The 15,186-nt window shown below is 39.0% G+C and overlaps 1 protein-coding gene across 4 annotated transcripts in view; it reads left to right on the forward strand.

Moving 5' to 3' along the window:
* DCLK1 (doublecortin like kinase 1) overlaps positions 1–15,186 on the forward strand; it is a 232,427-nt gene that overhangs the window by 202,806 nt on the left and 14,435 nt on the right. For all 4 annotated transcript variants that reach the window (XM_072361512.1, XM_072361514.1, XM_072361515.1 and 1 more), the window contains 3 exons: positions 280–376; positions 2,266–2,346; positions 9,660–9,773. In XM_072361512.1, the coding sequence (XP_072217613.1) occupies positions 280–376; positions 2,266–2,346; positions 9,660–9,773 (292 nt within the window). The remainder of the gene's footprint in view (positions 1–279; positions 377–2,265; positions 2,347–9,659; positions 9,774–15,186) is intronic.

Raw genomic sequence — 15,186 nt, forward strand, 5'->3', positions numbered from 1 at the left:
TGATAAAATGTAAACCACTTAAAGGCATGTCAGATCTTTTCTCCCCTTCAGAGCAATTGCAAAGTGGTTGACAGTCCTAAAGACAAACAGGTCTGAAAGCAAGTGCCAAATGAGCTTTCTTTTAATGACCTCGGCATTCACACCTTTGTCTGCATGCTGAGGGAAAATAAGCAGCTTCCTAAAGCATGCTAAGGAATCTCCAATTAAAAGCAAATTCAAGAACCTTCTTAAAACAAGCTCTGTGGGTTTTGTTGTTGTTTCTGTTTTTTTTCTTTACAGAAGTGGAGATGACCAAGAAGTTCTTTTTGATCAGATTTTGATGGGACAGGTGGATTTTCCATCTCCATACTGGGACAATGTTTCTGACTCTGCAAAGGTAGGTTTATGTAGTAATGGTACTTATCCTCCAGTATTATTCCCAGTGCCTGAGGTAATGACTGTTGTCCTTTCAAAGTGCTGTATTTGACATCTCTTATACAACTCCTGCTACATCTGTAAATTCTTCTGTGTTATCAAGCATGAATTTTCATTTGATCACTGTCTGTTAGTTTAGGTGGTCCTGCAATGGACCCTATCTCTTTATGGTATCTCACACAACAGAGATACCAGCACCCTTTACTGACCAAGAAATATTTATGAGTAAGTTGGTTTGATGTGTCCTTCTTAGCTTGAAAGCTCCCTGGGACTATGTATGCATTACCTGGAGCCTTTGAATATGATATAATAATGTTACAGGGAAGTTATTTTCCCTTATTAATCCCATTAAATGATATGTCTGTCGTTTCTTTCTGTAAGTGAAGCAGGCCAAGCATTGTCTGTAACTTGTTGTCACTATAGTATGACATATGGACTTCTTCTGTCCACCAGTTCATGGGTAGCCTCTTGATACAAGATGGGGAAGAGTTAGAGCCTGGGGTGTGCTAAAGCAGGTACAACACTTCACAGATACAGATCCTAATGGATCTGAAGCAACAGGTTCTCTCACAGACATTCTAGGGATCTGAAATTCACTATAGTCACATATATATGCAGAGAGAAATGTAGTACACATATGAATGTTATAAAAAAAAAAAACAACACACGGAAAACCACACAAATAAAAACTGTTCGTTTGGTCAACATATAGTTAGCTGCTCAGTTTCCCTAACATGTGAATGCTCTGCAAGTTTACTTCTGAAGTCTGTAAAGCAAATCCAGAGAAAAAATATCTTCCTATTTATTTCAGTGTGTTTAATAGCAAAGCATTTTGAAATTTGGAAGTGAATGTAAGTAATGAAAGTAGCATTCTAAGTTCTGAATCTCAGTTCTATGGTGCTGGTTACATCCTGCTTTTGCAGATGTATACATGGTGATCAGACTGGTATTCTAATTTGTTAATTAATAAATTTCACAAGTGGAATTTGATCAGAGAGTTGGAAGTCCTCTAGTCTATATAATATATAGAAGCTGTATTGCATATCTGCAGAATGGAAAGGACCTCTGAAGGTCACCTGGCCCAACCTCTACTCAAGCAGGGACAACCGGAGCAGGGTGGGTGCCCAGGACCATGTCCAGGGCCATCAATAATGAGAGCTCTGCAAGTCTTTTGCCAACAGTGTTTTCCTTTGAAACTCCTTCCAAACAGTTCGTACTGAATTTTCTATTTTGAAACATTTATCTATTCATTTAACTTTTTCTCCTTGTTGCTAAGAATTATAAATCTTGGTCTTTGGTGATTGCCCTTTTTTTGTGGTCATGCTGCAGTCCTATTTTCTGTGCACTCCATTCAGTGTTGGAATTATGTGTTCATTTGCATGCTAGTTGAAAACTAGGTAATTGCAGAGGAAATCAAGAGTCTGAAAAAATAATGTATTAGAGTGCTATATTAAATATATATAATCTATACAAGATCTTAAAATTCTAAATCTGCTGGCTTTTTTCCTACAGAGGAATTGACTTTTTCTTAATGGGAAGCTAACCTAATTTCATGCTACCATCTGTTTTGAATATTATGCATTAAATGCTTTTCTCTTATACAGTGGCTACAGAACTGTAACTCAGAACTTTCTTCTTGCTTTTCAAGGTACTGTTAGATACTGATTTAAAAGTTCAGCTTGAAGTTCAGAATTTCACAGTCGATCTTTTAATAATGTTAATACATTTCTGAGGGTGGTATTTCATTCCATCCGAGCACACTTCTATAATCAGCTGAAGAGTACTTTAGTGAATTAAATCCGTTGATTTGTTCTTCAAAAACTGTGCTTGACCCAGTGTTCCATTTCTCAGGAGCTTATCACAATGATGCTTCAAGTAGATGTAGATCTGCGATTCTCAGCCTTGCAAGTTCTTGAACATCCATGGGTTAATGTAAGTATTTTTCAAGCTTGTAGATGCTGTCTGTAATTTTGCACCTTTGAACTCTTGTTTGTCACATCCTTTCTATGCGCTTTTGGAGCCATCATGTTCCAAAAGATACTACAGATTTAACCAAAAATAAGCTAGTTTACAAGCTGCTTTAGTATATCGTGTATCATTGAGTATTCACTTTTTTATGCATGCTCAGCTCCCTCTTCTCTGAAATATTTTGGGTCAGGTTTTCAGCATATCTTAACCACATTTGACAAATTTACACCTCTAACAATCAGTTTGTGGGTTCAATGGCACATTTTGCTCTCCTAAAATGAAATGGACTCAAAAATCTGACAGTTGTGATTAAGAGCTATTGAAATATAGTCCATGGTGTTAAGCCTACTTGATCCAGCGTGAAACAGGGAGACCTTTAGCATCACATGTAACTTCCGACATTGAAATATACACATATTTATGTGCAGCCATGTCCATTTAACCTGAGTTACCATGAAATAGATATTTATGCATCTTGGCTTATCTCTTAGTGACCGGATGTTTGCCATAATAGTGGTAATCAGGGAAGTGGCATAAGGATAAACCTGTCAGAGAATAAAGAGATCTGTCTCTAATTCATGTTGAGACAGGGACACTACTTAATATTTGTTAATTATTTCAGACTATTTAATATGTCTTAAAATATTTGGTTGAAAGAAAAATAAAAATTGGAGAAAGTTCAGATTTGTATTCAAGCAAGAAGACTGAAGAAGGAAGAAATACAATTGGGTCTGGGAGAGAGAGAGAAATAGTGTTTCATTTTCCTTTTTAAAAGTTGGAGTGTGCAGTTCTCACTAGAATAATATTTTGTCCTTCAGTTAACGGATTCCCTGAGCTGCTGTATCCAAACGATTTATTGCAACAAAAGACTATTCTAATAATTCAAAGATACAATAGCCTCAGAGCAGAGGCTAATCTTTTTTCTTGAGAAGTGTCCTCCATGTAGCCTACAATAGTGGCAGTCACTGAAGTGTTTATGTTCGTTAGTCCTGGAGGCTTCATTCTTGTCCAAACCATTTAAAACGGTTGTTATTATAAATGATATTATCAGGCAGACCACTTTTGCTGTTTACAAAGAGCAAAAGGATCTAGGACAGTGTGTGATGGAAATCTTTTCATTTTAAAGATGACATTCAAGAAGCTGAAATATTAATTTTCCTTGGTGCCAGGTAATGTCCTTGGACACAGTGTTCTGTCACAATTTATAATGACTTTTGGTAACTGAAGTGTCTATCTCCGCGGGAGAAGGATGAATGGGGATTTCTGACTTGCTGCTCAGGAAGAAATGGAAGGTTTCTGGTCAGAAGCTGCAGAGAGGCTAGGTCACCCTCTGTGTCAGAGTGTATCTTAGGAAGAGATTTCAGCAAGATGCATTATGAAGTGCCTTTTTTGTGTCTGTGGTGTGCAGATGATGGTGTGCTCCCTGTGCTCCCTAAGGGTTCCTGCAAGGGGGAATGGGAAGAAGGTGTCTGAAGTCTTCCAGAACTGCAGTGCTCCCATAGCCAACCCCATGTTCTCGCTACCAAAGCACCTTGTTGAATTCTTGGGTTTCTGTGCAATGAGTTACATGTGGATCCCTTTGCCAGATGGTGCCTTGGACACCAAGTATAAATGGATCAAAAGAGAGGCTGAGGCTGATACATTTTTGGAAGGTGATCCCATCGGTGCCTGTTAAATGCTGCGGTCTGGATAAAATTTCTGGCTCACAAAGCTCTTAAGTATTTGGTTGGCAGAAACTGAATGATATACCAAGGAAAACGCAAGTTCTATTTGCCTTTCTTTACCATGCTTTTTCGTGGACAGTGATTTTGGTGCACTAATCATGAAATACTATGTATAAGGAAGTCAAGTGGAACTGGAAGTCGGATAGTCTTAATCACCTTTGGTCTTGCTCTGCTGCACATCTTGTAGTTTTATTCTGATTGTTGTTCTTTGCAATCAAAACCTGTAGCAGTTTTGTCCATCAATAACTGAAGCGGGTATTCTAGGATAGTTCTGTCCAGCTTTCAAGAGGTCTCTTCTGGCCAAGTGCTGCTCTTGGGAACTCAGATGAGTCAATATTTTGTCTTCAGCAATATGCGTATGATAGTTGGTGACAGATCAAAACCTCTTTTGAATTCTTGTATGTATCCTGCAGATATTTTTTTCTGGAAGGAGAAGGGCCAGCACTGGGACCAGTTCTGGAAAGTGTTTGAGCACATTCCGAAGGTTGCTTCTATTTCAATGCATGCCACATGGAAATGCTTAATGTTAGGAATAAAATTAACTACATAGATGGCATTAAAGTCCTAGTTCACTTCAAGAGAAATAAGAACATGGCTGAGTTGAAACAGGTGCATAAATGCTTTTATGAAAGAGGACACTTCCCTCAAGTGGGTCTGAAAAGCATGTGGCAAGGAAAGACTCCTTGCATGCAGAGGCAGACTGATACACTGGTGTTACATCCAGCCTCTCATTCCAATACAATCTCTGGCTTGGCCAGCTGTGGGCATCACACAGCCTTCCTGTGATGCATGTGTCCTAATTACGTGGGCAATTTTCTGCAACATTCCTAAAATAATGTCTCCTTTCCAGAGGTCAAAAGGCACCTGAAGTTTCCACCTAACCCATAATTTCCCCAGTTAACCTGTTAGAATAGTTCTCTATGGGCTTTATTTTTCCTTTTCTTGTTTTGGATTTTGGTTCCCTTCACATAGCAGTAAAGTTGCAGATAAAGCAGTGGATAGGGCAACTGGATTCAAAAGCAGGCATATGTTTTCTTTGACAATTCCAAGAAACATTTTCTCCCTTTGATCAAACCTTTGATAGAAGTGTTCTAACTGCTTACACCATATAAAAGCATTTTGTAGACTGTAAATAACCGTTCCACTTTATAGCTGCTTACTATGTGATTACTTGGTAAATTGCTGAGATTCCTGGAATGTACTTTGACAGTTTCAATAGGAGCCAACACTCATTTCAGTTTCAGTTTTTGCTATAAAAATATCTGGAATCCTCTTGGAAACTGCAAAACTTGTTATGGTCAGAGTCAGGCCAGCTAAGCAGTTCCTATGTCAATAATATCCCAGCTGTTTTCAATTCAAAAAAACAAAACCTGAAAAGACGTTGGCTCTTTGCCACAGCCACAGATGGAGATCTCGAATTCAAAATGCAATTCAGCAGCAGTTCTTTGCCCCCTTGATTTAGTTTGTTTGAATTTGTCTCTCAAATGCAGTACACTTAGACCTGGAAACAAATCCATCAGTTTATACTTCCCCTACTGGGACCCCAGCTTTTACCTGATGGAATTTTGTGCAAAAGAATTGTAAGGGTGGCTGGAAGCTTGAGGTCTGATGTCTTAAACACTGGTAATGCTACGTAACCTGCAGTACACCAGTGGCAAGATATGGGACAAATCTACTCTGTTTTTGTTGTCTAAATGTTTTCTAATTTATTTTGTACGGCATTGAGCACTGAATACTGAAAGGCACAGATTGAATTCTGTAAACCCTTCTCTGTTAAAATAATCAATATAAAATGTGCTGTGCTGTTACTGGAGGAGGAAGATGGCACACTCTAGCAGGAAAAGAATTAGGGAAACTGTAGCCTTTGTATGTATCCTTAACCATGTCTGCCTTGGAGATTTCAATGCAAAAGAAATGAATAACCAAGCAGTAAATAGTAATAAGCTTAACATTCATATGGAATTCTATTTAAAATGCTAGCTCTTATTCAACAGCTGCAGTACCTTTTGGTCACACCCTAGGGCACTACGCAGAGAAAAAATTCCTTGCAGTCCTTGAAGGAAACAGAGTCAAAAAGCTTTTCCTGCACTTTTATTTTCTCTAGTTTTCTACTTTTATTTATATAATGACCTCTTCATCTGATGCATTCAGACCTGGAAAGTAAACCTCTTGTGACCAGCTTGAGAAATGTATCAGTGTGTCAGGGCAGCGGGAGTCTGGCAGTCCTGAACATTATTCAGTCTTTTGTTTTCTTTCTTTGAGTGACAGTGTTTTCTGCATCTAGAACAGTGCAAATACGGTAAAAGTGTTTGTTAACTACAGGACAGCACTTCTTTCAGAGCACCAGCAGTTCCAGTTCTCAAAAATTCACAACCCTTTGAAATTCCCAGAACTGAGCACCAAAAATCACAAGTCATCTTTAAAAGCTCTTGTCTTGAGTCCTACAGCTAAGATGAATTCCATGGTCCTAACCCACTACAAGAAGTAGTTCATGTAGATGGAGATTAAGGTAGGGGAAGGAACACTGCTAACTTCCTTGGGGCCAGCATCCTTCCCATCACAGCAACCTGATAAAATTCTAGTCAGGAATAATTAGCCTGTTCTCTAGTTCTACAACTCACCCTGCTGTTTGGTTGCTTTTCTTACTTTCTACCTTTTTATTTATTTATTTATTTATTTTGTATGCAGTTAAACAGAGCTGTCATCTCTCACACTCAATATCTATCCATTTTATTGCTGGCTGAAGTGACTCCAGGAGTCAGCTAATATATATTAGCTTGCTTGTTTACGAAGTGCTTTGGAATAAAAAAAAGATCTCTGGTAAACATTGTGTAGTGCCAGCAGTAGCTGAACAATGTAATAACTGTAGAATAATTCCCATGCATACCTATAGTACCTCATAAACTGAGATGAAATTTTCTTCTGAAAACTGGATCCCAGAGTGTGCATCTCTGACTTGATGTCACTGGAACAGTGGGTGTGGTGCTTCACGAGTAAAATATTACCCCAGTCTTGGTAACTGTTGTCTTTTCTGTAATTTAGCCTTCTGACAAGACAACATGAAACCTTGGCAGACTTTCATTGTCCAGAAAGCCAAGAGAATGATTTTTTTCTTTTCCCTCCAGTGGAGAAGAGATCACTTTATAGGCTTTCTTCTGGAAAAGGCAAGGTCGGCGGAAAGCAGATTATTTTTAGGGGTCATATGCACCAAGCCAAGACTCCCCAGTGCTAGACAATTATCAGCTACTGGGTTGCACTGTTTTGTTTTGCAGCTGTGTGCACTTGACCAAATTTTGCCAGCTGAGATATTTTGCTAAGGGGTGAGTGAGGGATCTCTAAACACAAACTCCCCAAACTAAATAAATTACAAACCCAAACCAACCTCCCTAAAGTTCCCATATGCTCACAGGGATTGTGATTTACTGCAGTGACTGTGTAACTCTTTAAGTGCACTCAGAGTCACTGTAAAGACAGAAAAAAAAAGTCTGAAATGTCTCTGTATTCTGATCTTGTCTCTCACTTCTATGTACCTTGGTAGAACTGTGCTTTAAGTGGACTTCCAAGAGCTTTTTCAGCTGCTGATAGCTGCATGCAGTGGATGGCTATCAGATCCATGGATGACCAGACACCTGATATCTTGCATTTCTGCATATTATCGCCTGAAATCCTGCTTATTCTGCTAGCAGGGAAGTCTCATCAGCCATGGCTTTTTCAGCTGCCACTTCTGCTGGTTCCCTCTTCCCTGCTCAATCAGTCACACGGGCCTCGTCTGCCATTTCTAGAAAGCTCCTTTTTTATTTTGGGCTTCAGTTCAACCTGCTGACTTGAGCAAACTGCAGACTCCCTTCTTTTTTCTAGGGTTGTGTTTCTGTGTGGAGGTCAGCAGATGGGTATACCAGGAGTAAGAGCTGTCAGCTGTTGGCTGGGAGCAGGCTGCACAGCTTCTGGACTGGGTCCCTCATGCAGCTGATACACACAGCAGCAGAACATGGCAACCCCTGTTTGGCCCTGTAGCCCTGTGCTCACTTTTCCCTCAGTTTTGCTCAAGTTGATAAAATGTGTGTTTTTGCAAGGAAAACAAGTCCAGCACAGCTGGCTTTAGCCTTCTCATGCTTTCCTGCCTGTGTAGGAAGATGCATACTAGATGCCCCAAACCAACCCATGGAGTGAGTCATACCTCAGTGGTACATCCTAATGTTCATGAAGACCTGGCCTTACCCAAACCACAGCCCTGGGCTGAGTTTCCACTCTGCCTGTATTGCCTCTCCCTGGGGCTCACTGAGCCACAGCTGGAGCTCTTCTCTCCCAACCCCACAGTCCCTCAGCATGTCACCTTGATGACTGCTCAAATAATTCCTATACTCACTTATGGGGGGAAAGCCATGGGCAGAGCTTAGAAGGTGACTTGTCTGAGGTTAGATTTTGACAAATAACCAGTGCGTGCTTGTACTGAACTTTCTCAAGATTTAAAGTATTCCCCTCACATTGCTACAGTAAATCTTCCTTTTTTTCTTGTATTAAAAGGTAGACTTTAGTAAAAACGTAGCACTTCTGAACTTGGTGTTTCACAGGGCATCAGGAAATCTTTCTTTGCGTCCCACCAAGCCAGAAATTTCTGGTTTCTGTAACCTCTTGGGTTCCTTCTGTGTCTGAGCACACTATCTTTAAACATGTAGTAAATAGAAGAAAGAAACAGGGAGTAAATAGAAGAATAAACAATCCTGAACTTATCATGCTTTGTGGTACTAATGTTCCTACAAGTAACCAGGCAGTGGTAGTTGCTACCTAGTGGAAAGAATAATATAATATTCAATGATAATTATTAATCAGCTTAACCTAAAGCTCGTGAGAAAGATATTTTGTATAGAAGCAGAGAGAGTCTGGTTTGTTACATAATAGGATGTTCATCCTTGTCGTGGGTTAACCTAAAATCTACCTGCGCCTGTGACAGGGGGTTTCCTTTCCCAAAAGGAAAAGGGAAAAAGGAAAAAGGAAAATAAATACAGCGGCAACGATCTAAGGAGGCACACTTATTTACTAAATACTATATGGGAATACAGAATAACACAATATAATACAATATAATTGGAATTAAGGCTAACGAAGCAAGTAAAATAAGAGAGAGTGAGTCCCGAAAACCGAGAGGCCTATTGTAACTCTAGGTGAAAATGGCTGGAACGCTCCCACATGGCTCCCCCCTGGCTGGCAAGATCCAAGAGAGTGAGTCCAGCACTGAAGTGAGATTATATAGAGTCCGTGTCATATGACTGACCGTGGTGTTCTCTGGGACATTCAGTCTTCTCCTGTGAGCAGCACATTCGTCAAAATTATCCATGCTTTATCATGATGTTATGATGTGGAATACTGATAGCAAAATTACAAAACTGCAAAACCATGACAATCCTATAAATGCTTTACATTGATCTGAGACAACGACTGACCTAACAGTTTTATATTTCTTTTCTGTATCGATAGGTGCTGGCAGAATAATTTGGCAATTCCTTTATTTTGCCTTTCCTCTCTGAAGTTTTGTTTTACTTTGTCTCTTCACAGGATGATGGCCTTCCGGAGAATGAACATCAGTTATCAGTAGCTGGGAAGATAAAGAAGCATTTCAATACAGGCCCTAAGCCGAACAGCACAGCAGCTGGAGTTTCTGTCATAGCAGTAAGCATCTGAAATACACAGATGAAATACTTAAATATGTGCCCACAAGACTGTGTGTGTTTAGGGCATGCCACCAAAAGAAACCAGAGAGGGTCATTCTTTAGGTAGCTGTACCAATGAATATAAACATAGTTTGAATGGTATTCTGCCATTGATTCTCCTTGTGAGTCACATTGTTATTTAATAGCCCTAGGAGATATAACAGTATGCACACTTTCACATTTTGTCAGAGGGTTCTGGACCTAACACTGATGTATGTAGATTCAACATTTGATCTATGGAACCATGACATTTTACTTGGCAGCAGAATCATCACATGGATTGAGGCAGCACAGAAGTTCTAGCAGGACAGCAGCGCTTTACAGGGAATGGAAATTACTTCAAAACTGTAACAGCGAACCCACATGGCAACCTTAGCTTCTTTTCTTTGAAGACACCAAAGAGAGATATAATGACTCACTTCTTGCTGAAAAAATGCTACCTTTGGAGTTGATTCTAGTCTAGCCACTTCATATTTAGCTGAGCATCAACACACTACTGTTACATGCCAAAGCTGCATGCGGATTGCAGGCTGCTTTCCTCCAGACAGAAGGACTTAATAGAGCTGCTTGCTGCCTTCTGTCACACACTGGAGTTGCAGTCTGGATGTTCCAGGTTAGAATGTGTTGGAGCTTCTGAAGCTAAGCTTGACCAAACTTTTGCCCAAGCTTTACTGAAGTTTTGATGGCATCCTCAGCATTGCATACATCACATATGTTTGTATTTTTTTTTTTTTTTTTTTGTGCCTAGAGATAAACACATGCATTAGAAATACACACACACAGAATATATTCAGCGTTTTCTAAGATTATTCATACTAATACATAATAGTGCACATCCTTTACATTTTTTATACATCTGCCTGTGTTTGTAAGCTTTTCTTTATTACTCATGGCAATGTTAATGCTCCAAACAGTCACTAAAAATAAGTGACACATTAAGCATAACCATCCCCATATCAAATTACTCAGTGTTCATTCCCAGCTTCCATGAATTGCAGGTGGTGTGAGTGCACATGTACACTTTCTTGTACTGTTTCCACTTTCATGTTTCTCAGCTCAGCCCCTCCAGTGGTGAGTTAAATCAGCATGAAGTAAACTCAGCTCAGTGCATGCAATCTGGCTCACAGGTGTGAACTGTTTGTACAGCAGAATGGATACTCTCTCAAAGTAACTTGGTATAAGTACTTAAAATTTCAAGCTGTGCCTCTCTCATATTTTTTCTTTACTCTTTTCCAACCCTAAACTTCCTCAACATGGAAGCAAGTTATTCCTCATGCTTTTCTTAGATTCTCTCAGTCATCAGCTAACATAGCCAGCTTTTTTATTGTTATTATTTTCATCTTTAAGCAATAATACTGCAACAGCTCTCCCACAACTAAAACATCACATACCCATTGCTCATCTGAACTGCAGGTATGTTGTGTATAGACTAGCTAAAACCTCGTTCCTTTCGAATGGACTGCCAGCACGCTTGTCCATGAGAATTACTGCTCAGGCCCTCCATACTAATGACTTCAAAGCTTAGAAGCAAGAAATGATGCCTCTGTCCTCATCCATCCGTCGCCTCCTTTATTTGTTTAATTTCCCCACAGTCGTCTTTTATTTTGTTTCTTTGCCCCAGTTGCTCTGCCAAGGAATTGTTTACAGCAGTTGGATAGCTGAGTAATGAAAAAGGCACTGTGGTGAATCTTTCCACTGCAAAACATTATAAATCAGAAATATATATATATATATATATATATATATAGTGTTTGCTAATTTATATTTTAATGGCTTTTGTTTATTTTTTTAGTGTTTGGAAATTTAAGAAATTATTTTAAGTCATTGACTCTACGGGTGAACATGATACTCTAGAGTGATGAATCCTGTGGCTTGGGCTATAAAGCAGAAACATTTCAAGTATTTTTTACAAAATACAAAATGTGGCTTGATTAGGTTGTGTCAACTAATTTCTAAAAGTATGGAAGAGATGGGGCAGGACAGACCTTTTTAGTGTTTTGGTAGTGAAGAACGGCTAGATAATTATAAGAAGAAATCATATGTATTTTCTACAAAGCTAATTCGATAAGTTAGTCAAAAGCAAAACAACAAAACCTTTAATTGCTGTTTCTGTTGTTTGAAAACGTATGTAATACACATTCGACATGCATGTCAGTAGGGTTTTACATTTGGGAATCTGCCTTTTAACTGTGCAATATCAAATATCATGAAAGTAAATCTTATTAACTAAGCCTGCTCTACATTTAGAGTTTTCAAAGCATATACAGATGCTGCAACATACTGTTCAGCTATAAAAACTTTCACTAAGTATATTTTCTACAAAAATATTGTTTTATTGTGCCTGCCTGTATGTTTATTATGTAACTTTTCAAGAGAGTGCTTGTGTATGTAATATATAGAGGCATTCTATATATTATGTAACACATCTGTGTCTGTGTGTTTGTGAAAGTGTGTTAATATGTGCATATATTTATATAGATTACTTAATAGTTACAAGTGTTAGAATTATTTTGAGTTTTATACTTCTATTTATGTACAGAGATAGCTAATCTGTGGTATTTAGCTCTTAATTTGTCCTCACACTGGTATAATGCTATATGCCTGTTTTCCTTTGTGGTAAGAAGTAACACACCTTGGAGATCTCAAGCAGTATTTATCATATGCACCAATTAAAACTCTAACATGAAAACTAAGTTCATATTGCTCTGATACAAAACTACATTCGTAAGGATGTTTGTGGTCAGCTTGTTGAAGAGAACGTGAAGACATGTGTGTTTTACATACATGTACTCTGGCCACTGCTTCCTTTAGCATCATCCAAGAACTCCTTTTGCTCAGGTTTAAGTTTTCCTTGCTAATGTAATAATCCTCAGTAAAAGTTATCTCTGACCACTCAGGGCAGATTCATCCTACAACTTCTCATGCATGTGTCCAGACTTTAAGCTTGTCCATATTTGGAAGGATTTGACAGGTTGGACACTACCAGAACGAACGTGCTGTGCATGCCTAGCAAACTTCCTTTGCTGGTGGAACAGGAGATGATTTCTCAAACAAAATTAACTACACGGGCAAAGAGATTTTTCTGTTCATATGTTAATGCATCATTAATAGTTCTGCCAGCATAACTATGTCAGTTGGGAAAAAAAAAAAAAAACTTAAACCAACATAGCTTTGCCAGCAAAATTTTAATTGGAAAGCCAACATTTAGAGCAGCAAATATAGTTAACAAGTCCCTGAAAACCACTGTTTGCTGATGGGAGAGTGTATGGGAGAAAGATCACTACGGTTACCTTATTCTTGCTGTAAGCACTTACTTCTGGTCAGTGTGGAATACAGCCTGCCAGGCTTGGTCCCCTTCAGTCTGATTCAGAACTACCACATTAGCAGTAAGTGTGTGCCAAAAAGATTGCAGGATCAAGTTTCTCCTACAGCTTTGCAATAGGAATAATCTTTTGTAGATCTATGATGGTGTTTATAAAGACACTGCAGTAAAAACGCAAAAATAGACCTTTACTAAAAAGTCTTTTTGAAAACTGGGGATAGAATTGTTCATTCAATTCACCAGGGACGTTATCCCACTTTTCCCAAGTAACATCCAGTGTCTAGACAGGCTGGGTTTCAGTGAAGGTGCCTAAAGCGACTGAGAGACAAAGTTGTTTCTTAAGAACACTTGCAATCCAGAGGTGTGACATTAACTCTGTATATTAACTGAGCATCGTTCAGTTTGTGTTCCTGTCTGAGCTGTTAAAGCTTTGCCTGTATGTTGTCACTTCTGTGCTTGTATTTTGGCCATCTTTAAGGCAGAGGAAAATACTAATGGTAATGAAATGCTAAGGTTGTTTGAGGTCTCTGTCTTGGCATTGGGAGTAAATCCCATCTCGAGACCCTCCCCTTGGCAGCAGTGGGTCAGTGCCGTGCCTGCTGCTGAGCATCAAGCAAAATGAAACCTTGCAGATGGGATTCTTAGCAGGGGAATTTCTTGAATGGTGTGGAAGAGAAGCCAAGTCTAGCCTGTTAGTTTTGCTTGGCTTAGAGATGAACCTGTGACTTGAATACCACTTCCTATCTTTTGTTTGTATTGTTGTGGGCTTGTTCTGTATCTCTATTTTGATTTGTTTTTTGTTGTTTTCTTTTTTGTTTGTTTGTTTTTTGTTTTATGGAATGATTTCCACACCGACTAAACTGTTTGAGCTCTTCCAAGACAGCTAACTACCCCGATTTTGTCTATCTTTTTTAGCTATTGTATTTTAGAGCAGTCATTTTGATCTGCTTTTCAAGCAAAGTCCCTTTTGTGCATTCTGTACGCAGTATGCCATGCAGCCAGTAGATGGCAATGGCAGACCAGCGTAGGTAAGCAGACAGAAAATAAACTACAACTACAGGGTTCTCCTGTTTTTAAACAGGAAACGTCCTTTAAGTCATTCTAAATAAGATGGAACAGGCATTGTTTTAACAAAAAGGAGTTAATTATCAAATTCTACACTCGTAATATAGTCATCAAGAAAAACCTGGAATTGCCAATAGCTCCCTGCTACCCTTTGAGGAGTTGGTAACCAGAAATGCATTAAACTGCTTTCCTGCATTTAGAACCAGAAACTGTTACCAGCATGGAAACACACGCCACGTTCTTACTGGAGCACAAAATGGCCTTTTCCCTTCATGGGGCAAAACATGAAAAGCACTGTAGCTCCCAGATTCACAGTGGACAGTGTCTGTCTCAAGACATTTCCCCTAAAATCCCGTTTAACTCAAGCTAAAGGATGCCTCAGCTGGATGTTGTGCAGCGCAGGAGGGTCAGAGAAAACAGCCTCTTTTCTTTGTTCCCATGCACTTTATTCTGCTAGCGATAAACCAAACTTCAGAGATCTCTACTCCTAAAATCATATCAGGAGCACACTTTTCTGGACACGACGTTAAGTTCATTTCCATTTTGACTTTAATTGGTGCAATTTTAAACCTAATAGTTCCATACTGTTATCTTTTTGAGCATGAGGTGTAAGCTGGAATGACAAACAATGCCAAGGAGCCCTCTCCAAGGTTAACGCATTTTTAGAAATGAATTACTGTGATTGATGGGGTATCAAAACCTGATTCTTTTCATCTTTGCACATTCCATGATTATGAAGCACTCTAATTTAAGCCTGGTGCAGTCTGTCTAGCCCTCTCCCTGTGATGGTTGCACTGCATTTTTGTAAATTATTAAACCGCTCTGTTTAATTGCAAAAGATAATTTTCCATTACTGGTATGTGCAACTTGAAAGGGCACTTCTGTCTTTGGAGGTAACGAGATATTGGTCAGACTTTTACATGAGTGCATTATGCATTAAGTAACCTATTTCACAAGCTCGGTTTTACCCTGAATAAATTGGCAT

Source organism: Excalfactoria chinensis, chromosome 1, assembly GCF_039878825.1.
Source record: "Excalfactoria chinensis isolate bCotChi1 chromosome 1, bCotChi1.hap2, whole genome shotgun sequence".
Classification (NCBI taxonomy): domain Eukaryota; kingdom Metazoa; phylum Chordata; class Aves; order Galliformes; family Phasianidae; genus Excalfactoria; species Excalfactoria chinensis.